Source organism: Cephus cinctus, unplaced genomic scaffold (assembly GCF_000341935.2).
Source record: "Cephus cinctus unplaced genomic scaffold, Ccin1 Ccin1_scaffold0007, whole genome shotgun sequence".
Classification (NCBI taxonomy): Eukaryota; Metazoa; Arthropoda; class Insecta; order Hymenoptera; family Cephidae; genus Cephus; species Cephus cinctus.
The window spans coordinates 394,724-418,160 of NW_014332758.1; the positions used below are offsets into that span (position 1 = coordinate 394,724).

Here is a 23,437-nt window from a genome sequence, read left to right on the forward strand (position 1 = left end):
CAAGGGTGGGGGGGGGGGGGGAGAACGTAAAAACGGGATATCCATTCCCGTCATATGGTCCTTTTTAATTCTCAGGATGAAAATTGAAATAACGTTTTTAGTTTCTCATGGTCAATTCACAGCGGACGTAATCGTGACACTGTAATGGCAATAGAAAATAGGTGTACAATAACATTCACATTCATATTCGTATATCCGGTTGTTGCACAATAATTATTAAAACTCAGGTATTACGAAAGAAACATTTCAAACCGAGTTTCATATGTAAAATATTCTTTGACTTATAATTTTTGAATAATATTACCGTGTATTTTAGAAACGGCCGGTTCCTGGATTTATCAAATAAATTATTGACGTATTACGTAACACGGGATCGAATCTACGTGGGATGTGGTGTGCTGAGTTCGTAACGCGTACGTCACTGTCATTGGAATCGTATCACCTGTATTATTATCGCTCAGTTGTTTCAATATAAATCTACATGCGCCACTCAAGTCCATAGACAATTAACGGCTGTAAAATCGTGTAAAGAGATTATAAAACATTCCACGTATTGCAATTCGCGGAACGGCACTTCGAGCAATTTGAAAATCGACTGGCGCCCCGGTTTACGAATCGCTCCATTGTACGTCAAGAAGATGCATTCTCATCGCAACTGGAATTTCAAAGTGGCGACAAATACTCTGGATGTCTAACGTATCGCGGCGAAGAGAAAGACGAGAGTCGCGTGCGCGTCCTCAATGAATTCCGCGTAAGGCGGCGCGTGGAAAATAAAAGCCGCGGGATATCCCCATCTGATAAGTCCGCGCAATGTCGTCGAGTTTATGTCTTCACGATGATGTAAATCGTTACGTGGAAATCCCGCGTCGTCTCGCCGATAATATCGAGACAAACCGGGAGCTCCCTAAGAAGTTCGTGACTGTTGTGGCACTTGGCCACTTCGTTGACACTTAGCTGACAATCCGACCAAGTTCCGGCTCTTCGTATAAATCTTATATGTTCGCCATACGCGGCAGGATTACAGATACTATAATCCTGCTGAGTTAATTATAGATACCAATAATATATCGCCAGGTCATTGTGATGTATCGTGTGGAATATCTGTGTGTAATAGAAGAAGTGAAATGCGTAAGCGATCGGGAGGAAACTTTTAAGTGTACAAAATTGATTTGAAAGTGAAAGGGATTGATGGACTATTTTTATTTATTTCATTAGTTCATTGCGTTTTTCAGAAGCGAAGCCCAGCCATCTTCCCTTCGGGATAATGCGTAGCCTGGAGAGGTTGTCAGGCAGCGATCAGGATTGTGCTGATCAGGAAATGTATATCGATCTGGATGACGCTTCCATTGACTCGCTTACCGGAAAACGCAGTCGCCACCATGTCGTCGGTCCTGAGGTATGAGACGACTTTTTTCTTCTTATTCTTCTGTGTTTCTTACGTACGTTGCTTTATCCTTTTGTAATAGTAAGTTCTCAGTATTTAAGCCTACGTCGGACCTTGACGTTACCGAGGAAGCCTCTTTTGCTTCTCTTCATCCCTAACATCCTACTTTGAACCCATACGTCGTATTATTTTCTGTCTCAAACTATTTTGAACCTCTATGTCATGCTACGACCTATTTTAATGTTCCATGTCTTGTCGAAACGTTGGAAATAAAGATAAAGTGATTTTTAAAAATTTTAATCATCGTTTTTTAACTTATTTTTTAAAATTTCGAACAGTTATAATATCACAAAGAGGCATTATTGCAGCCGATGACGTGAAATCAATTTAAAAATTTTCAATGTAGATAATGACCTTGCAATGCAATTTAGTGATGTCGATAAAGATTATGAGAAACATTTTAACCTTACAATTGCACATATCCTAAGCGCAAACATTAGCTGTACACTGAGGTAACCAGATACCCCCCGAATTTTCCATCGTGCCTTTTCCTTTTTCATTGCAGTGAAAAGTTTTCGAAACCTATTAATTTGTTCCTTGGATAATAATGAAGGTATTGACGCGTATTTGTTGTTAAATTGAATGCAATTGCATTGACGGAAATACTGGGGTTTCGACGTGCCCTAAAGTAAAGCACTGGGATTAAAAAATAAAGAAACTCATATGGCTTTAAATATTTGTATAAAATTAATAAAAAGTAAATCAATAACGAAAAGCTAATTTAATTTACACATAATCATTAATCAACTAATTATGCTTCACTTCGTCGTGTTTAGACAAAACAGATATTGTCTACTAAATAGAAACACGCAGCAGGTAGTAAAGATGAACCGAGGATGCTGGACGATCATTAAAGTTAAACGGTAAAAATAGAGATGAATGCTCGGATGGGTGACGGCCTTTTGAATTTACCATAAAAAAATTAATTACAAAAATGACGTTTTTCCGTCTTTTCCGATTAAGGGCCTCTTTCACGAGCTTGCTGTGAGATCCTCTTTTGAACCTTAATGTTAAAAATGGTCCAGTACCTGTTTATTTTGGACGCATAGTAGGAGCACGATTCTCATACAAAAAAAGAGCTTATCTTGATTCTTTAAAACTTTGCAAACTAAATTTGACATGAAAAATAGGCACAAAGTTTCAAGTCGATTGAAGGTAATGGATATCCAAGAAACGCGTGATAAGAAACAGAAGCCCTTTCATCGCGTGAAAATCGTATCCGTGATCGCACGATAGAATGTCATAAAGCCTGTCGATAGATGGAGCAATCAGAGATAATAAAATCCGTAAGTCACTAGACAACCCACAAACCAAATCTCTCTTCTAGAGAATGCCATTTGTCAATACTATTATGTGTCCGATTAATTACAATCGGTGCAAATGTTCCCTTAATTATATTTATCTCTCCGTCTTATCTAAGTCCGCTGACGAACGATGCGCATTTATCACGAGCGTTTACGTCATCAAGAATTAGTAATAAGGCGAGAAGGAGTGTCAACGTAAAAGGTCTGTCTCGACCGTGCATTACCTGTATGCAAAAATTTGCTGTCGCTAAACACCAATTCATACTCATCGCGTTCTCAAATCGCATCATCGATTTACGTTCGCCAACATGCTTGTCGCATTTGCGTCTTCTCGACTATGTGCTCCTCTGAGGTCATCGAACTCCAACGATTGTACGAAAAGTTATAAAACGAATGTTCCTTTTCAGGTGGGCGAGGAGAGCGACAGTAGCGGGAGCGAGAGGAGTCCCAAACAAGCGAAACGAAGAAACCGCAGTGGACCACCGACCACGCGGAGGCGAAAAAGCGGAATTTCCGCGCGGGAGAGGAACCTCAGAAGACTGGAGAGCAACGAGCGCGAAAGAATGAGAATGCACTCGCTCAACGACGCGTTCGAGGTATTCCCATTGTCGGCACTTGTCACTCTTTCTACTCGATAGTAGTCGATAGCTTCATGAAAACAGAGAGGAACGAGCTAACGTACGTGCGGAGATTGCACGATTATTTTCATTTTCTTTTATTCTCTCAATCCTTCAACGAATAACACGAATATTCGAATATCCGAGTCTCCTTGGTAGGCAGCGACTTTATCGCACCAGCCATATTCACTGGCAGTTTCGCCTAATTCCTTGATGTGACACATTGTCTTTGTCCAGTCTACTCGGCGCAATCATAACAAACCTGACAACTCGTTATCAGGAAGCATCGGACGCTATTAATTCCTACCGTGCGACTGGCTTTGAAATCCACTCGCGTTGCACGTCAACACAGCGACATTAACAATCTCGCTGGATAACGGGCGCTAGTAAGCGGGCGACACTGTTTTTGTCTTTTTTTTTCCTTCTTTCTGCTCTTTTTTGCGCAATATCGATGGGACGCCCTCGTTTTGTTCTAGCAACTGCGGGAGGTGATACCGCATGTCAAAATGGAGAGAAAACTCAGCAAAATCGAAACGTTGACGCTCGCCAAGAATTACATAATGGCATTGACAAATGTCATTTGTGAGATGCGCGGTGAGGAGCAGCCATACACGTAAGTTCGTTATCTAGTATTTTTATATGTATATGTAACATGTATATTGTGTAATGTATGCAATGCATACGTATATGGGGGATATGTAGCTCATAGCGTATTGACATATAGTATATTGATTGAGCTTTATCATTGGTCTACTTGTTATCACTGGAAAAATATAGTGTACTTAACCTTCAAATGAGTATTCCCTTGGCAGGAGTAGAAGCGTCATAAAAAAAATTGTTAGTGATACAATATATACGTACTAAGAAAAATTAAATATTTTTCTAGTTTGAAAAATAATTTGTTCATGTAACGTGGCATACCTGGTATACTATGTATCTAGTGATGTAACGAAATCTCATTGTGCACAGAATCGTAGTTTCCTTTCTCGATGTCGTGATGCGGAACATAGAAAGAAACCTTTGACTGAATTTTTATTTTAACCTAAAACAATTTACATTAATATGCATAATTTTTATTGAATGCAACGATATATAAACACACTGTAGACAGTTTAGTCAACGAAAGACGGAATATAATCGTCAAGTAAATGACCTTTTATCGATAAATACTCGTTGCCACTTTATCGATTATCGAACAGTTATATAATTAACGTATTATTAGACCCGGTAATTATTATACGTAATAATTTGTTGTGTAACGTCAGTTATGATTGGCAGCTAACGTGGAACAGGCGTCGCAGATGCAACATGAATTTTCGATATTTGCGGGAATAAATCAATAGGTTATTCTCGCCGATGTACAAGTCGTATCCCTTTTTTTTCTATATTTCTTTCTGTCGCTCCATCGAAGCCTACTGCTCACTGCCGTTCAAATACGTGACTCGTATAAATTCGTAACGTGTAAGCAAGAATACGTGCGACGTTCGTGTACAGTTATAAGAAAAGGCATTCCATTGGATATAAGATATAACCAATAGCTTTGGAGTCAATCATAAGACTGAGATGAATATGGTACTTCGTACTTTACCTACTTTGCCCAAATTGATTATTAATATTACGCGGCGATGAAAATTCCATAAAAGAGATATATCTGTTTGTTGAAATAAAAATTTTCATATTACATTCCGCAATTTCGATGTTATTTCGATTCAAAAATGAGTGCTACACAATTATGTACTTATTTACGTATAATAGGTTCTCTCATTTTTCATACTGATATCTGTATAACGTACCGTTTTATTTTAACGATATCAATTATATGTGTGTACACGTATGACGCACGTATCACAAATAACATTGATTAATGGATATCCCGACGTTGTCGACTTACAATCTTTGAGTTTGGCTACAATGTAATTATCTTGACCGGTTGTAAAATACGTAGTGGCTACTGGATCTGCAATATCCGTCGTTCAGCCGTTTTATCATGAAGTTTAATGAACACTGCGCGACGAAAGATATCGGTCGATAATTAACATTGATAGACGCTTAGAAAACAGAGATCCAGCTCTCGCACTTTTTCCATAAAATTAATTTTTTCTGCCGTTTTCATTAGAACGAATCTCACGAGATGTTTCGGTATAAACTAAAATAGTCGGTGTGGGCTTGTACGTTGAGTGCCGTCATCCATAGGTCAGGGAGTAAAGGTCAAGTTCGGAATGTCGAATATCATTGGTCCACTCGTAACACACATCACGACATTAACTTATCGTTCAACGTTAATTCGTTACCGTTAGGGTGGGGAGAGATAAAAGTGTCAGTGCAGGAGAATCTACGAGCGTCCGTCTAGAAGTTTGTGTTCAACGGTTGAAAATAATATCATAAGAAATGCCATCGTATGAATAGAGATAATTGAATGAAATGTGAATTTTTCTTTGTTTTTTCGGCAGATTCGTTGACGGTGAATGCGGTTCGAGTAGTGGGGACAGCACGGGCCAATTGGAATTGAGCGGCGGCGAACAACCGGAAGAGGCTTCGCCGGCTTCGATGCACGAGACGAATAACAATAGCTTACTGCACGAAGACCTCGAGCGCAGATTAGCCTAAGTTAACGGGCACCTGCAGAGCACCCTGATCTTCAAAGAGTTGCCGCAATCGTCAGCGACCGAAAAATGGATATCTACTGATCGATCTGCTATTGGCAGCCGAGGGAATCGATTCGTCGATCGTCGATAAGTGAAACAGTGCCTAACAGAAGACACGACCGGAAGCGGAGCGTGCGAACATTACACGATCTTCGTTCGCGTAACGAAATCGTTAAGGGTTATTTTTTTGCTTTTTGGACGATATCCATCGGATTCCGCCCCTCTCTCTCTCCTTCTTTCATTAATTTTCGATTCGATTCGAAAATCTTGCCGTATCTGTTACATATCTTCTTCCTCGTGGTGTCCATTTTCGTTATTGCTATTCGTATCGTTTTGTCTTGCTTCTTCTGATCATTCCATTATTTGCGTAGTTGTTTTGAAAAGAAGCAGAGACAGCCTTTGGAAAGACGCAAAGAAGAGTATGAGAAGGAGAGGAGAGGGGGAATCAGTTTTCGGTCACCATAAGGAGATAAGAAAGAAAAATAGAAAAAAAAAATTGAATTCGAGACTCGCCGTTCCATTCGGTGGATCCCACCGTCGAGAGCAATAGTCGCCACAAGGCCCGTTTCGATCAAGAGGTAGTGTTTCGGGGTGGATACAATTGGCGATTACGCAATAGCGATCGAAACGTGGCGGCGAAATGCTACGATGGAAAGTCGCGAGTCCCGATACGCTACTGTGATAGAATTTCGTATTAGACGTCTTTTATTTTGTTTGTTTGTGTCGTCATCCACGTGCCGATGGGATATCGAGCTTCCAACGTGACGTCGAGGCACGGCAAGGCTGACTAATTATCAGAAAGTAATAACCAGAGATATAAAATAGTTGACAAGTATAAGAGGTAGAGAGAGGAATTGAAGAGAACGAGGAAGAGGAATACAGACGAAGAAGACTACTTGATAGGCTTTACCGAGAGGTGCGAGGACCAGAATAACGAACTATCTTACAATAAGTTACCAAAACGCGCGGGGAGTTACTTTGAGCGTCAAAAAATCTGTCAAGTTACCAGTAGCATCTTTACACGACAATATTAAAGGATCGCCGATGCGAGCTTTACGAGGAGGCCGTGAGAGTCGACGAACGAGGAAGAAGGAAAAGACAGAGGACCAGGATTACATTAATTTTTCTTGCTTCACTTGTTATCCACGCGTACCTCTCGCTTACTTCTGACGAGAGGTCTCTCTGCACTGCGCATGCGCACGAGCTGGAGAAAGGATGGGAAAGTAACGCGAAAAAAGAAGGTCATCTGATTTCTTCGTACGAAGATAACTGTGCAACTACTCGATTTGTGGTGAAGTGAATCGGCAACGAGAGTGCATCCGTTTTGTTGACAGGAGTCTCCGTAAAAGTGCGAAAGACAATAGAAAAGACAATTTTGCAAAATTGCTCGCATTTCGAAAAAGACTCGCGAACCGTTTAGGTGGCGCCGTTTTGTAAGTAACCGCGCGACGTGCACGAAGAAGCGTGATCTTCCGATAGCGATAAATGATAATAAATTGAAAATCGGTAACCGATTAAAGATGATGAAAAAAACAAAAAAAAAAGTGATGTAATATCGTCTGAGGAGATATGGTCGTGATGGAATCAGTGATCGATGTACCAATAGCATTCGCGATTGTAATCAGTATCGCACCCGAGCGGGAAATATTAGCTTGAATGCCGCTCTCCGCTGCTCGAACGCGAATAAATGGTCCATAAGTTATCTGTAGTGTGTACTCTGGCGAAACTATGTAAGGACAGATTTATACGTGTGCAATGCCTACTCGCCAGCCCAACATAACTATTAAGCTCAACTAGAAAACGAATGTACAGTGGAACTTCGATAATTCGAATTTCAAGGGAAATTAAATATGCTTCGAGTTATCGTGGTTTCGTTCAAACGGGGTTTTCAAGTTATAGAAGCGAAGGATTAAAAAATTCGAAGATTCGTAGTCTTATAGAGGTTTTTGAATTATAGAAACTGGCGTTATCGAAGTCCCACTGTATCTTATTTTATACGCTTTATCTCGAGGATAAATGTTGTGCGCTCCACGAGTTCTTCGGGTTTCATTTTTCTCATATTCGTTACACACGTAGAATACACGTATATGCCTTTTTCGCAATTTCGCGCATTCCAATTGTTGATTTAAAGTATTAGCATGAATCCCGCGAGAGGTCGACAATAATATTCCTCAGAGTCGCGATGACGATGATATTTTCGCGGAGCGATTCGTCATTCGATTACAGCTACACTGGTCCAACTCGAGCGAAGACTTTGGAAGAAAGAAAGAAAGAAAAGAAAAAAAGATTCGACATCTTGTTGAGAATTTACTAAGATTTCTTACGAATTTTAATACGACGCAAAGCTCGACTACGTGGCGCGTCGTGTCCAAAAGCATCACCCTATATATGCATCCATATATACGAACATCTTCCTTTCTCCCTTCTCTTATCTATTCGTCCATTGATTCTTATCCTTGTTATTGTTGTTATTTGCCTCATGAAGAATTTTATTCGAAAAACGTTGCGCCTTGCGTCGACGTCGACGCTCGCGAGCGTAATAGTTACATTGACGACGCGGTGTGGATAGTAATATTTTTGTAAGGTTCACCGAAAACGGTTGTGATTTTAGTCAGTCAGTCAGTCACTCACTCAGTCAGTCAATGAGTCAGTCAGCGAGTCAGTCAGCCAATTTCTGCTACGTCCACGCTGGTATATGTAGGTATAATTAATGATTGTACTCTCCGTTCTGTTGATTATCGGTCTGCCTCAAAGCTCCGGAGACATTTATGCGTATAGAGTCGGTAGAATTAACTTGAACATCTACTGAACAGTCGGATACATCGATTTTACAAATTATTTTCTAAAACTGTGTTCCGCGCTTAAAAATGATCGACAAATACAGAACTGTCTGCCTACCTAGTTTTCTCGTATTCATTTTATTTGCTCGGCGCGCTTAACGAAGAACCAAATTGTATTACCTTGCACATATTCCAATCGATTTTATAATTTTCTTACGTTTCATCTTCTTTGTCTTCCATCATTTTAATTAAAAAGAGAGCATATATTACTGCGTTGTTTTTTCTTGGTCTTTTTTCTTTTTCTTCGCCCGCAACAGGCTTCCTCTTGGCACGATTTTCGCGGAAGTTTATTTCAGAAGAGGAAATAAGAGAATTCGGCTACACGCGTAATATACTTGCATGCATATATGTCGAAGATTTTTTTTTTTTTTTTTTTTTTTTTTTTTTTTTTTTTTTTTTTTTTTTTTTTTTTTTTTTTTTTTTTTTTTTTTTTTTTTTTTCGTTTTTGAGCACGTACGCGCGAAATATCTATGTCCTTCTGTGTTATTTGACTTCTCCTCACAAGCTTTGTCCACGTTTTTTTCAACTTTTGAAAAAGATAGTGCAATGTGACTGTTCTCGTTTCTAAACGGAAATCATACAGGGATATATGTATATTAGATATATATATTCGTTGCTCGACGTGTAAAATTTCGACAAGGTCGGATTGCTAAAGATATACTATTATAATGTAACACAAAGTGGAACAACGAGAGTGTAATTTCGGTAGATTTAGAAAGATTTTCGTACCGATATTACTCAATTTTGTATAAAAAATATAAAGATGCATCAGAGCGTGTACTTGAAGCGGAAAATTTACAGCTTTACTTATCAAGATTATGGCGATCAGGTAATAGTATTTGAACTGTGTAAATATTGATTATACATATTGAAAATGACATTTTCGCACGTTAGCAAATTACTATCATCTGCTATAACCGTTAATGTGCAAATGTATGCAAATTGCAATCTATATTCATGATACCTCGTCAGATTGCAAGGAAATTACAAGTTTCAATATAAAACGTCGATACATCCTATTTCTCTCCAGAATGAAAGTCTCTCGTATATCAGTTCCTGTTGAATTTAAAAAAAAAGTAAGAACATGCTCCTGCCAAACAAAAAAAAAGATAAGGCATATTTCCATCCACGCCATGCGGTACCCCATACCCTGACCACAGGCCACGGTTAAAAAAAAATTATTAACTGCTTCACTCTTGTTGTTCTACTTTATGTATATTTTTGCATGCATGTGTGCGTATGAGTATTGTATGTGAATGCGAGTGTACGAAATGTGTGAATACTGTACTTCAAAGAATTGCGTTTCTAAGAAATTTACAAAAACGTTATATAATATATTATATGGTATATATAAATATATATACACGTCTATTATACATATATTTTCTAAATAAATGAATTTTATAAGTGACCATATTATACATAAATATTGTATGATTCCATATGTGCTCCATATACAGGGTTATTCAGACCAAATGCATGGACTTAAAAGTTAAGCGGGTTCGTTTGATTCCTGTGGGAAACTCAAAATTATTTGATCGATTTATTCTGAAGAACCCTGTATGTGTTACCGGCAGAGAAAGTCAAATGGAAAGAAAATTTTGAGGAGAAAGAGCATGAGAGTGAGAGAAATCGATAGAATGGCGAAACGAAAGTACGAAAAATATATATATATATATGTATATATATATATTCTATATTTCGAATATTATTTTCATATGAAGAAAAGACGATATTGTACTGTGTACACCGAGAGTCTCAAAAGTACAAAATTAATGTTTTCATTTTGCTTTTACGATTACATTGAAATCTCCGATTCACGTGTTCCATTATCACAGTTATAGTAACAAAATCTTATCTTATTTATATCTTTTTTTAATTTATTAAGAAAACATTCACATCGATCCCACGTCTAGCCGAAAATAACGATAATATCAACTAAAGGAATATCTAATCACAATGGTACTCGAGTTATCACCATGATACGGTGATAATATTTCGTAAAAAAGAAATATTCAAAATCTTTATATGTAATCGTTTTACTTTTGAGACGTTCCGACCTCCTGTACTACACTGCTGTACTTCAAACACCTAAATACATGTTTCACGAGAAAAATTTCATGTCCCTATATGTATATGGTTAACACGCTCTATACGCTATATTAATAACAATGAATATAATTATTGATTAGCACTGTTACTATCATTAATTTACTTTACTTCAGTATCGTACAGTCCGTTAGTAGAATTCTCAGCATGCTCGAAATAAAACGTCAGGCCGTTATCTTCCGATTGTATTATTTTTTGGAGTAACGGAGAAGGAAATTTTATCACGAAAAAGATGCAAGGTCACATACCAGAAATAAAATAGAAAAATATAATGAGATTAATGAGCAATAGAAGAAAAATGAGAAAAATTTTAACAGGTTTAACTTTTAAGGGAATTATCTGAAAATCAAGAAATTCAAACTTTTCACTTTTAACATTTAATTTTCATATTTTTTTCATTACGGGAGTCCTTCCAGTAATTTTTAATTTCCAAGGCAATACGCCTTGGGGTTGTATTATTATAATACTGAGATACATGTAGGCATGCATATTTCCGTTGTCAAAGTGTCGGCGTATTAATTTAAAGAAAATAACTAATTGTTATGGTATGTACGAAATTCTGGAAAATGTCGTTTGCATAATTATAAAAGCTATAGTAAGATGCATTTTCGTTATAGAAACTTATCGAAGTTATGTGACGAAGACATTGTTCCAATTTTTATCGTCCACAAATTATAATTTTCCATTTCAATTAGACGTATACTACAAGTTACTATACAAGATTATTCGGGAGTATTGCACCATTTAAAGATAGTTCTGTAATAGAAATTAAATGCACGGGCTAATTGGAGTTAGTCTAGCAGTTCTGAATAATTCTGTATACAATGTTAAAGATGTATATTTCGTGTTTAACTCGTTTGTGATATTCACTTACGTAAAACAAATTGTACGCAAAAATCATAAAATTCATGTCATGAAATCATTAAAAATTATGTATATCATATACGCACTAATTTCAAAGAATTTAAGAGAAATAAGAATAATAACAATTGTAAAGACTGTTTCATACTAAAGAATTTATTACAATACCATAATATTCGAATGATTACGATATTTTTGGTGCTTAAGATAACAGTACAAATACATATATATCAGCTATCAGTGTCAAAGTTTCAGAAGCTGCCAAGTAGAGGAAATAGTGGTATTGATTATTACTTTTGAAACTATGAAATTTTCTGTTTTTTCTGTTAATAATTCGTATTCATCCATTCATCTTCTGTCAAATCATTCCGACAAGGAAAAAAGAATTTTTGATTACATACAGTTCAGACAGCCAAACGCGCGCTGTCGCATAGTAACTCAATTATAGTAATACATAGGAAATAGTAACTACATATTGAGGAATCGTGACTTTAGTGCAGTTTGAATTAGATTCATCTTATTTTACTGTTTGGGAGGTAATTAATAAAATTAATTCCTCTATGCTACCGTATATTGTACTATGACAATACGTTAAAGCGTGCAACTTAGGGCACCTTCCGAATTTCTCATTGCCAGTACTACAGATATCGTTATGTCACTGTTTATCTGCATGCAATTCAGTGAGACACAACATACTCGTAGTACTAGAAATAAATTTCAGCATGTACCTTTAGTAATTTGAAAGGGCGATTTTAACAGTGTCTGGCTACCGATAAGTAACCAACCATTAAGTATGATAGCCATGGTGATACTAATTATTATACCTTAAAATCAACGCTGCTGACATCCAGGGTTCAAATGGCAAACTATTCCTAAGTAGGCTGAACAGTTGTCAACATGGCTGCAACAGCACGTGGTAGCGATCAAAACGTAAGTTCAACTAAAAAATGTTACCGTGCAGCATATTGCAATACATAGGCAAATATCTGTATAGTTGAGGACGTAATCAGATGTTGCAATTTCACTAAATACTGACATTTTTGAGAAACACTTTAATACAACACTGGACGCGCTATCGAAATGCATGTACCGTCTGTACAAAATACAACTATCAGCTTTCGTGCACCTCCACGAACAGTACGAAATTTTATCTCACTCGAACACACTGACTACTTATATGTACAAATTTACTCTACTTAGAAGATTGCCACTACCGTCATCTGTAGTAAGTTTTTTTAGTAAGATTTTCTTGTATTTTATTATACCGTTTTCGATTGGTCGAAATTTGTTGCACCGGGTCTAAACAGTAGATATGTCAGATGCAGCCTTCCACCGCGCGAGTGTCATAGAGGGTGTGTTCCGTAACACACTGTAAGCACTGGCAGTACTGTAAAATGTGTTCCGAAATTCGTTGCAGCATACTAGTTTTAGTAGCGCGAAATTATTATTTGAATTTTTTGTGCCTCGTACGAGGCTAAGTTCCATGCTGCGGTTACTACGGTCCCTGAGGTGAGGCAGATTCATACTTATAAAATGGCGGCATCCATGGTAGAAATAGCGTTAATCGACGCACAGACGAATATTGAATATAAAATTATCTTCTGCTATTATTTTTAAAAATATATAATAGTATGCCAAGCCATTTAATGATCGACACCTCGTAACTGTAATTTTTCTACCATGATTCATGTACTCACTATACTGTTCCGTTTTACTGTGCTACCAGTGCTTCATACTATGTCACATCATTTTGGAACACTTTCACAGCATCTTTATCAGCGCCATGCTGTAAGTACTTACAGTGTGTTACGGAACACACCCAGAGTAGGTAAGCCCAGTAGATAAGTCCAATCGCAGTCCAGTGCAATGGGGAACCTGATTTGGAAAATTCATGGTAGGTGTCGTACTAGTTCCTGGCTCTTACAATAGCGGGATATTCAAACAGCACTATCGTTGAAACATAATTTACTTAATAAATAATATGAATATCGAGCTTTTATCAATTTTGGAAAATAGAGAAAATCAGAGCGGACTTCGGAAATGTGATTATTCGTAAAAATAATACAATTTTCGACGGTTCATATAAAACTGAAATTCTAACCTTTGTCTTTTAGAGTCGTCAGTTATAGAGTACTTCTGAAAGAACTTCTATAAGTACTCTTAGAGTTTATCGTCAGTCAAAGTGTCCTTTAACTGATGTACTCGAAGCTTTGTGATTGAAATTGTTATTTCGATTATAATAAACTAATCTGTAAATAAATAAATGTACATAGACAAATGAAGTATGTCAATTTGCATCATGTCAAATTTATAACCTCATAATCATAGCTTCATATTAACAATTAAAGCAAAATATTTGTGAATTCACATACGATTTTAAATTTAATTGGAAATAAAATTTAATTCGTGAAAACAATTAATCTAGTATAGTGCAAGGATTATGAAAGTTACTTTACATCAACCGTCGAATCATTGTATATTTACCTGTCGAGGAGATTTTGTTTTTTCTCCGTTCAACGAAGCATCACGCTTTCGAAGTTCAATTTTTAAATAAATTACTGTCCAAGATTCGTATCCAATCGGCAATTTTTATTATTAATATTAAGTAAAATGTATAGCTGAATACTTACATTCAGAGATTCAGAGTCAGATTCCCCATTCAGAACATATCGAAAATTTGAATTCAAACATAAGAAACTTCATATGTACCTAACCATTCTGCCAATAGAACACTCACACTATTACATCTTATCACTAGATGCTATTAATCTAATTATAACGTTACTTGATGAAACAGGAATCTGTAGATTCTTCTTTATCAAGTAAGCATTTTCGAAAGAAATATAAACTAGCGTCAGCTATTGGTGAAAGGACAACAGGCAATACGAATTTGAAAACTACTCTTTATCTTCACGTACTTTTTTAAATATCGAAGGAATACGTTATACAGGATAATACACGAGATTTTTGTATAAAGGTTTCGTGTGAGAAATCGTACTTCCTGATGGTTTAAAGGGAACAGGATCTAACTTCAGTGTATTCAATGGCAGGATCGATGAGTTTGCGTATCGTGGTTATTTTCGGTTAAGTCGTATTTGTTTATATCCATATGGCGTAAAAACTTGTGTTCATCTTATTACGAGTAACTAAAACTAATTTAAATAAAAGTGAGAATTCTATGGTCATTTTGGAAGACACCAAACTTTTAAAAATGGTTAAGTTTTTATATAATACGCTCTTTCTATTGTCTAATGCCAATGAAATGTAAAGCTTAGGGGCACTGGAAATATCATTATTGCTAGGTGCATTTGTAAAACTCATTTATTTCTTTCGTGAATATTTACTGCCACCGTTGTTAATATGGATTTAAACACTTTAGATAACACTAATTACTTCGATTGTTTAATCGAAGGAAAAATAACATATTCAAAACGATTGTCTTTAACAGAATCTGGTTTACATGAACAATATTTTATACGTTTAATTTCAAACGTGATAAACTTAGTAACTCACAATAATAGTAAGGATAAGAATTTTAGGTCACAAAATATATTATTTCTCATGCCAAATCAAAATTCAAGGTGTCCGTGGTTAATAAAAGATATTTTTGCCATTAGTAATGAGAAAATACCACCTAGTATAAGAACTTTATGGAATCTGGTGTATCTCGAACTTGGTGCTAATGATATGTCTGAATTATTAAACAGAACCTGCAATTTAAATAAATTACCAATATTATTAGTTGAGAGTCATTATTTAACTCAATTGCCAAACAATATTGGGAACTTAATTTCACTTAAAGTGGTTAAACTTAATCAAGACCAATTGGCAAGATTACCTGATTTTGTTAAATATCTGCAAGAACCTAATTTCCTAGATTTACAAAAAAAAAATATTCTCAATATATTAAAGACTCTATATAAATTAGTGATACCAAAAAGAATCGATCGTCATGGAAATTTCTATAATGCTATGCATATATTGGTAAGACAATTTTAACAGATACAGTTTTATACCTGTGTTTCCTCGTAGAGAAATATTCATTTCCAAAATATTTTTGTACCATCCAAAATATAAATGAAAAATAGTTTAACATGTAATGTAATATTTAATGCACAATTTAGTAATAAAGTTTATTGGTGTCAATAAGCAATATTTATAGTAATGATTTTGTTAACAGATTAAAAACATGCCATGCAAAAACCACAGAGATAACATGTATGATCCAACCATTATGAAATACTCTAATGTGAAAAATGATAAGTCAAAGTTCAACAACAATTATTACAAATGTGCAAAGAAAACTTCAATGAAAACTGAATTTTCAAGGTACCTATTAAATAAAAACAAAATGCATGAAAAAGATTTTGTAGGAATTAATACGCTTAATAAATCATAATTTCATAGTTTATCTAGTCCATGTGATGAAACTGAAAACTGGGACTTTTCTGATGACTCTACCGATGAATATGATCCTACTGGTAATTACCCACAATTATATATTACAAAGAATACTCCACTGTAGATCAATTTTTTTAACAACATCAAGATAAAGTTTTACCTAGTAGCAGAAATCTGTTTTTACTATATAGTGTTTGACTAAGAATTTCTAGAGGAAAAAACATCAGTTTTTCTGTCAGTAAAACATTTTCAGTTCAGTTTTGTATTTATCAATTAATACAATTTTTCAAGATACTATGAAATATGTATCAGTATAATTTTCTAAACAGTACATATCTAAATATATGCTAAACGACTCCTCAGTAATTTGATCATACACGTTTATCACAGTTTTATTTTATAATTAATAATCATAAGATCTAATCATACTGTATAAACTTTTAGTTTATAAAGAACCAAGGATGAAACGAATTGATGTTCCTTTTGGAATATATGGTCCACCTGGAGGGATATTTTGTCCTGGAGATTCACATCCTCCAAGTATCAGGGAACAACTATATCAAATCAAATATCAACAGAATAGTACTGCAGATTGTTATGATAAAAGTGAAGAGGGGCAGTTTGATGATGCTTAATTATTAGAATTGCATTTAATGAAAGCTAACTGGCTTTGTAGTCAAGTTTGTGCAATTATGTATTGTATAAAATTAATATTCTTTCCAAAGAGACTAGCCTAAATAACACCAAATATTCAGAAATTATTTTATCAAGAATTATTGTGTTATATATTGTTTTACAATGTTAACTCTGTAAGTCCTAGACATTGTTCAAAACTTTATTATGACAGATGATATAATTTAAATAAATAGAAATTTCAATTCATTTGCTAGTGCATTTAAATTTGAAGGACGCGGAGTACTTCCTCTATTACTTATCACGTCTATATTCATATTTTTATATAGTGTATATTTAACATTAATTAATAAAATCATTGTATATTATTCTTACATAAATTTGGTGCTTTATATATATGTATATGTAGATATAATTTAAAATTCTTTTGCATTGAACTACAAACTAGACACGTCATAATAATCCAAAAAGATGGAATACTGTACAAGAATTGTTCAATGCCATATATATATATCTTCAAACTTCACAAAACGATTTTATGATCACTTTAGTCTAAGCAGAAATTATTGAAAAAGTATATAATCAATTAATTCATTATAATTCTTCAAGATAGATTTCTTTCACATATATAGCTCTCATCATTGTAGTTCACTTACGAGAATCACATGAATATATAGGGTACATTTATTGATATTAATTATAAGCAAAATTCTTTTTATCTTTGATAATTTACATCAAACTACACAAAAGTGACAATGACATGCGCTAAGCTGTTTGGTACGAAATTATATTATTGGCCAATTCTGATAGAGTCAAGCAGTTAAATTACTAGGCATATTTTAACTCGAAACAAAGTGTACATACAATTCATGCACATCGTTCATGCTAAGCTATAATCGTGTATTTTGAATAGAGGGGAAATATAAAAAGTACTTAATTTCTAGCTAATCCTTTTATTTGCCTACTCCTCCTCTCTCCTCTCTCCTAGGTACCAAATTACTTCATAACTGACTAAAATTCATACTATCATAAAAGTTAAAAATACGGAAAGCAATATTCGTTAACGAATCGTTATGTTTTTCTTCTTGCGATACCAGCACAATTTTGATGGTAGTTATTCTCTTTTCACGTTTTTGATAAAAATTAAGGCATATAATAATTAGTTCTAGAGTGTTGTAGTTATTCCGTTAATTAAAATTGAAGATTAATATTTGCTATAAAAATGTGTTGTTCAGTACGATGTAGCATAACTGTGAGGGAAATATCAGTATTGACAGTTCACTTACAGTGATATATGGAATTAAATACAGGGTATTGACCAAAATAACAATGCTATTATTATGATGGTGCTGAGGACTCCTTAAAATACACATAAGTGCTGCTCAGAAATCGTAGATGAATTTGGAAAAGCACTCAAACGAGGCGCATCCCGGATAGACTCGAATGAATGTCACAACGATCAGCAAGGTTGTGTATCTTATGAGTGCTCACATGACAGTGATATATGCTAAATTAAATGATGGCATGAAAATGCGAAAATATTCTTCAATATTGGTTACATGTGATACTTTATTCACAGTACTAAAAAGAAGATAAATATTATCTCATTCATGCTCTACCAAAATATATGGTACGTATGATTTAACCCCTTTAACAGGGGGGCGAAAATGAAATTTTTTGGCTACTTTTGTGTTAGAAAAAAAATTGATAGATTTATCCTATAAACTCAGTATTACGGTTTTTGAAGTCACTGAAGCCAAACCTGATATTAGATTAAAAAATTTCGAGATGACGGATGGAAATTCGAAAAATAATTAAATTTCAGCAGAAGTTTGTATCTTTTTGAATTTTCTCCCGCTATATTGGATTTGCCATCCAGAATTTTTAAAATTTAATGATAGAAATAAACTTAATAGGAAAAATAGAGCATTTTAATTATTTGTCTTGAAAGGAAGAAAACATTTTTGTCGACATGAAATTTTCAAAACACTCAGGTTCGGTTCTTTTCGTTCTACATACAATGCTTCTGTATATCGTACAATATGCATTTTTAATCACCGATCATGCCATGATGTATCATGCTATGAGGTAAAGCATGAATGACAATATTTATCTCCTTTTTAATACGATGAATGATGCATCACATGTAAGCTATGTATATTGACGATTGTTGTCGCCTTTTGATGCCTTCATTTAATTTAGCAAACATCACTGTCAGATAAGCACTCATAAGACGCACAACCTTAGTGAACGTGTGACCAGTTGTGACTGGTTGTGACCAGTTGTGACATTCAGCGAGTTTATCTGGCATGGTATCGAATGTGAGCGCACGCAACGAGCAAAGTCGAACGAAGTCGAGCAAACCCGAATTATCTCGAAGCGTAGTCGAAAGTGATCCATCGCGAAATGGCGGTGGCAGGTGTCTGCTCGGTCGGAAAAAATGTGCGCGGTCTTTTTCGCATAAAGTTGATTTCTGAGAAGTGCCTGGTGCATTTGCGCATATAGGTAAAAGAGGATGAGTGTTACACCAAGGAAGGGTGCAGTGAACAAGGACTTTCCATGGACGAATTTCAAGATTCTGGACAGTGAATACGATTTAGTCCAGTGCAAGTTATGCAAAAAAGAAATATTTTTAACGAGCAATCGTACAAAAATCCTTATAGGACACATGTCCCACAATCACCGAAATAAAATTTCTGAAGCTCATAATAAAACTTTAGTGAATATGTCGAAAAATTCGAACCTTAAGAGATCATTCGTCTGGCATTACTTTTATAGATTGGGCGACACAGCTAAATGCAGAGTGTGTCAATACGAAATTCGCAATAAGAACAGCAACACTTCGTCTCTGATCAGACACTTGCTGCAGGTACATAAAATTAAGAGAGGCACAATGGTTAATGATTTGAAGGAATTGCCAACGATGCCCAGACAATCATCAAATATGGGTAGCTGCATGCGCGAGCGTGTATTTCGTAGCTTCGAAGAGACCGCCAAAGGTATTTGGAAATGCAAACTTTGTTCATACGTTTCGAGAACAAAAAAACTCATGACAATGTTTTGTCACCTCAAAGTCGCTCATTGGAAAGCTAATGGCCCTGCGTACAGTGACTTCGTTATTGAAAGTAAACTCTACCCTAACATTATGGTAAAGGAAGACGATCACGTTGGCTGTACCGATCATGACGGTTCAACAGTAGTTTTAAGCTCATCTGAAAAATCACGAACGACTGACTCGGGTGAACCTCTTGGCAATGCGGAAACTTATGTTCTAGACGATGATCTTATCGCCAGACTCAGCAAATCTGGTTCTAATAATTCGAATAAAGCTACTGACACTGATCAGGGTAATATTGCTCAAATTGCTGCTAATACCAGTATGACTGAAAAGATCATTACTCAAATGGGAGCACAGGGACAAAACTCAACAATGGTTGAACCTTGTATTGCAGGTGGTAACAATTGTGCAGTTAATATCAATGTAATAGATAATAAGAATCAAATAGGATGTTTGGTATTTCGCCATGAAGAGAATATTGAACTTGTTGATCAAGGTCAAACACAAACTCAAAACTCTGTTAATCTTGATCATAATTATCATGACGAATCAAGAACTATGTCACCAGTTATTACAATTGAAAATTCTGCAAGAGATGAAAGAAATGAGCATTGTCACGACGATATGGATATCCAAGTTCCTATAGATCACGAAAGAAAATTTGATCATCAGTATTCGAGGAAATCTGGAGCAAGAATGAGCTTTGCTCGTTTATCAAAAACCTTGAAAGATGCATCCAATGACATTTCTATTGAAAATAAAAATATTAAAGGAAAGAACGATGTAGCTTGTATATCTTTGGATTCATCGCAAGTTACATGTTCCTCTGAAATATCTGATAATAAGGAGGATTTTAGAGATTTTGAACTTCAAGTACCGTTACAAAATTTACAGAATGTTAGCAGAGAAGTTAGAAGAGGAAATAATGGTAAGTTTTTGTCGCAAATTTTGTCACCCTTTTTTTAAAACGGTATGTAATAAGTTAAACAATATATAGTACAGTATTAAGGAAATATAACATCATCATAATCTTTATTTGATTCATATAGACCCACCATCATACTACCAATATATCAAAATTGAAAAAGCTGGAGAAAAGCAAAATGTTGGTGTAGTTACTTTGAATAGGCCAAAAACCTTGAATGCAATTTGTGATAAATTAATGAGAGAGTTAGCTGATGCGGTGAAGAAGTTCGATAAAGATGCAAGTGTAGGATCTATAGTGATAACAGGAAATGAAAAAGCATTTGCTGCTGGTAAGACTAATTTTCCTATTATTTAATGCAGGCTAAATTATATTTATTGTGCATGAACTATCTATGACTTAGAAATGTTTTGTCATTTTATTTTACTAATAAATTTTTCTTATGTGTGATATAGTTTTTAGTCTCTCTTTTCTTGATAAATATAACGTATGCCTAATTCCACAATATGATTTTATATACAAATCCTAAATATCTGTGGGAAAATAATGTTCTGTATTAAATTATTTCAGGTACAGATGTAAATGAGCTGGCGAATATAACATTTTCTCAAACCCTCAAGTCTGGCTTTATGAGTCACTGGGCAACAATATCAAAAGTGACCAAACCAGTGATAGCTGCCGTCAACGGTTACGCTGTTAGTTGATTTGCCACGCAAGTGAAAAAATGAACAATATGAACACAGGCGTTAGCTTCACCTGCGCGTTTTGTCCCATTTTTTATTTTGCCGAAAAGTATTATCACATTCCAGCTTGGCGGAGGCTGCGAGTTAGCTATGATGTGTGATATTATATACGCGGGACATAAAGCTCGCTTTGGACAGCCAGAAATAATACTGGGATATTTTCCAAATAACGGCGGTACTCAAAGGTTAACGAGAATTCTCGGAAAAAGTAAAGCCATGGAAATGATTCTCACGGGCAGTCAGATAACAGCACAAGAGGGTGAAAAATTAGGTGATCTTTTTTGGAACATTTTTATATTCTTTTATTAATAAATATCTGTTTTATATTCAGTATTATTATCTTCATCAATTTTACAGGGCTCGTTAGCAAAGTGTTTCCAGCAGATCGGTTGCTTTCCGAGGCAATAAAATTAGGCGAGAAAATATCAATAAATTCACAATTAATTATGGCAATGGCGAAAGAAGCAGTAAACACAGGTAATAAAAGTTTCAGTTTCTCTGAATGATTAAACCAAGTGTCAGTTCTAATTTCATAATGATCCATTTTTACTTATAGCTTATGAAACAACCTTGCAAGAAGGATTAAAATTTGAAAAAAGACTCTCATATGCAACATTTGCTACGGTAAGGATAATCATTTTTTAAATCTCAAGATTTTTAATGTTAATTTCATAAACTTACCTGACTTATTGGCTTGCGTTGAGATGTATGATAAATCCTTGAAGTGTACAACACAATGAAATTATGACGATGTAGCCGTACCGATCTAGAGTACGGAATAAGGGAGCAATCATTCGATCAGTAATATGGGGGCCAATTAACTTATCTTTATGGATCGTTATACACTGGTTTGCATTCGCATAATAATCGATTGTTTCCCTTTCCCATAAACAATTGAGCAACATTTCAGCATTGTTGTTGAAAGCTTAGTGAGCAGAGTTGAAAGAATTGTGGAAAATGTTACGAAAGGATAGTAGCATATGCAAGATCTTTCTTTCTAAAATGAAAGCGACAAACAAATAACATAGTATTCTAAAATATTATGTTTCAGGCGGATCTCAAGGAAGGACTTAAAGCTTTTATGGAGAAGCGGACACCTAAGTTCAGTAATCAGTAAAAACTGTTTGCTACTGCAGCAAGAAATAATACTAACAGTTACTTAATTAAGTATTCAAAATAGATGCTGAAATATTAACAAAAAAAAGGAAAGAAAAAATGTAAAATTTCAATGCGTAAAATATTTTTTAAAAGTTACATATGTTTGATGGCAATGTACATATTACATAGGTCACATATAAGGCTCTAGAAATAAAGTTTTCTATGTGTGAATGAATAATTGTCTGCATTCCTTGATCATAAAATATATTCTGTATACTTTATCACACTATTCTTATAGATTTGTTTTAAAAATGTGCGTACTCTGTTAGCAATTATATTATTGGGAGTAATGTTAAAAATGATAAATTGCTACATTTGTATTTCAAAATTTACGAAGAAAAAAGTCAGTGCTAGATCCCTTTGCTAATAAATTTCATCAACCAATTATCACGGTGCCTGTAATTGGAAAATACCCTATAATACTTTACAGTTTTATACTTCTAATGCTTTTACTGGATTACGTCGTTATTAGTTAAGGGCATCATCTACGTAGGTGGGTCGAAAAATTGCACTTTCCAAAAATATTGATATTCGATAGTATCATCTTTTAGCTACATTTCCTAAAAATGTCATTGGAATATTCCTAAAAGAAGTGAGCTACAGCTTCTAACAGTCTGCCGGGCGAGCGGTCGAGTTTCAATACCTGGCTTGGTGCTAAGGGAAAACTCGCTTTCGCGGTATTTACCATTCCAACTGTCC

General features: G+C 35.2%; 4 protein-coding genes across 12 annotated transcripts in view; 3 read left to right on the plus strand and 1 right to left on the minus strand.

The window, feature by feature from the left end:
- The window catches only part of LOC107267624 (class A basic helix-loop-helix protein 15), a 15,556-nt gene extending 6,497 nt beyond the window's left edge, over positions 1-9,059 (plus strand). For 3 of the 5 annotated variants that reach the window (XM_015739846.2, XM_015739680.2, XM_015739761.2), the window contains exons 3-6: positions 1,233-1,396; positions 3,156-3,344; positions 3,842-3,978; positions 5,816-9,059. In XM_015739846.2, the coding sequence (XP_015595332.1) occupies positions 1,265-1,396; positions 3,156-3,344; positions 3,842-3,978; positions 5,816-5,972 (615 nt within the window). In that variant the 5' untranslated portion in view covers positions 1,233-1,264 and the 3' untranslated portion in view covers positions 5,973-9,059. Of the gene's footprint in view, positions 1-902; positions 1,157-1,232; positions 1,397-3,155; positions 3,345-3,841; positions 3,979-5,815 lie in introns of those variants that run through there. The other 2 variants (XM_015739932.1, XM_015739614.2) reach the window with 2 other exon arrangements.
- The window catches only part of LOC107267303, a 133,178-nt gene extending 110,802 nt beyond the window's left edge, over positions 1-22,376 (minus strand). The window contains exon 1 of the mRNA XM_015738964.2: positions 22,262-22,376. The gene's annotated coding sequence lies outside the window, so the exon portion shown is untranslated. The remainder of the gene's footprint in view (positions 1-22,261) is intronic.
- LOC107267146 lies at positions 9,268-17,797 on the plus strand. 4 transcript variants are annotated; one of them, XM_015738587.2, is made up of 5 exons: positions 14,189-15,034; positions 15,438-15,804; positions 16,001-16,149; positions 16,228-16,301; positions 16,666-17,797. In XM_015738587.2, exons 2-5 carry the CDS (start codon positions 15,508-15,510, stop codon positions 16,854-16,856), a joined length of 711 nt encoding a protein of 236 aa, XP_015594073.1. In that variant the 5' UTR covers positions 14,189-15,034; positions 15,438-15,507; the 3' UTR covers positions 16,857-17,797. The 4 variants fall into 4 exon arrangements, with proteins under 4 accessions (XP_015594227.1, XP_015593979.1, XP_015594073.1 ...); XM_015738741.1 differs by lacking the exons at positions 14,189-15,034; positions 15,438-15,804 and adding an exon at positions 9,268-12,750; XM_015738493.2 differs by having other exon boundaries at positions 14,167-15,804.
- Positions 18,915-22,916, plus strand: LOC107267086. 2 transcript variants are annotated; one of them, XM_015738375.2, is made up of 7 exons: positions 19,060-20,840; positions 20,962-21,168; positions 21,408-21,532; positions 21,647-21,851; positions 21,938-22,057; positions 22,137-22,204; positions 22,632-22,916. In XM_015738375.2, the coding sequence occupies exons 1-7, from the start codon at positions 19,370-19,372 to the stop codon at positions 22,695-22,697; spliced, it is 2,262 nt and encodes a 753-aa protein (XP_015593861.1). In that variant the 5' UTR covers positions 19,060-19,369; the 3' UTR covers positions 22,698-22,916. The 2 variants fall into 2 exon arrangements, 1 of the variants encoding a protein (XP_015593861.1); XR_003059688.1 differs by lacking the exon at positions 22,632-22,916 and having other exon boundaries at positions 18,915-20,840; positions 21,631-21,851; positions 22,137-22,171.
- The last annotated feature ends 521 nt before the right edge of the window (positions 22,917-23,437 follow it).

What these genes read in the sequence shown, in the direction of transcription:
- LOC107267146 (XM_015738493.2), top strand. Translation starts at nt 15,181, where the DNA reads ATGGATTTAAACACTTTAGATAACACTAATTACTTCGATTGTTTAATC. An exon ending in ATAATGCTATGCATATATTG is followed by an intron (nt 15,805 to 16,000) that starts GTAAGACAATTT and finishes TTTTGTTAACAG; the next exon opens with ATTAAAAACATGCCATGCAA. An exon ending in CGATGAATATGATCCTACTG is followed by an intron (nt 16,302 to 16,665) that starts GTAATTACCCAC and finishes ATAAACTTTTAG; the next exon opens with TTTATAAAGAACCAAGGATG.
- LOC107267086 (XM_015738375.2), top strand. Translation starts at nt 19,370, where the DNA reads ATGAGTGTTACACCAAGGAAGGGTGCAGTGAACAAGGACTTTCCATGG. An exon ending in CTGCCGTCAACGGTTACGCT is followed by an intron (nt 21,533 to 21,646) that starts GTTAGTTGATTT and finishes ATCACATTCCAG; the next exon opens with CTTGGCGGAGGCTGCGAGTT. An exon ending in GAAAGAAGCAGTAAACACAG is followed by an intron (nt 22,058 to 22,136) that starts GTAATAAAAGTT and finishes TTTTACTTATAG; the next exon opens with CTTATGAAACAACCTTGCAA.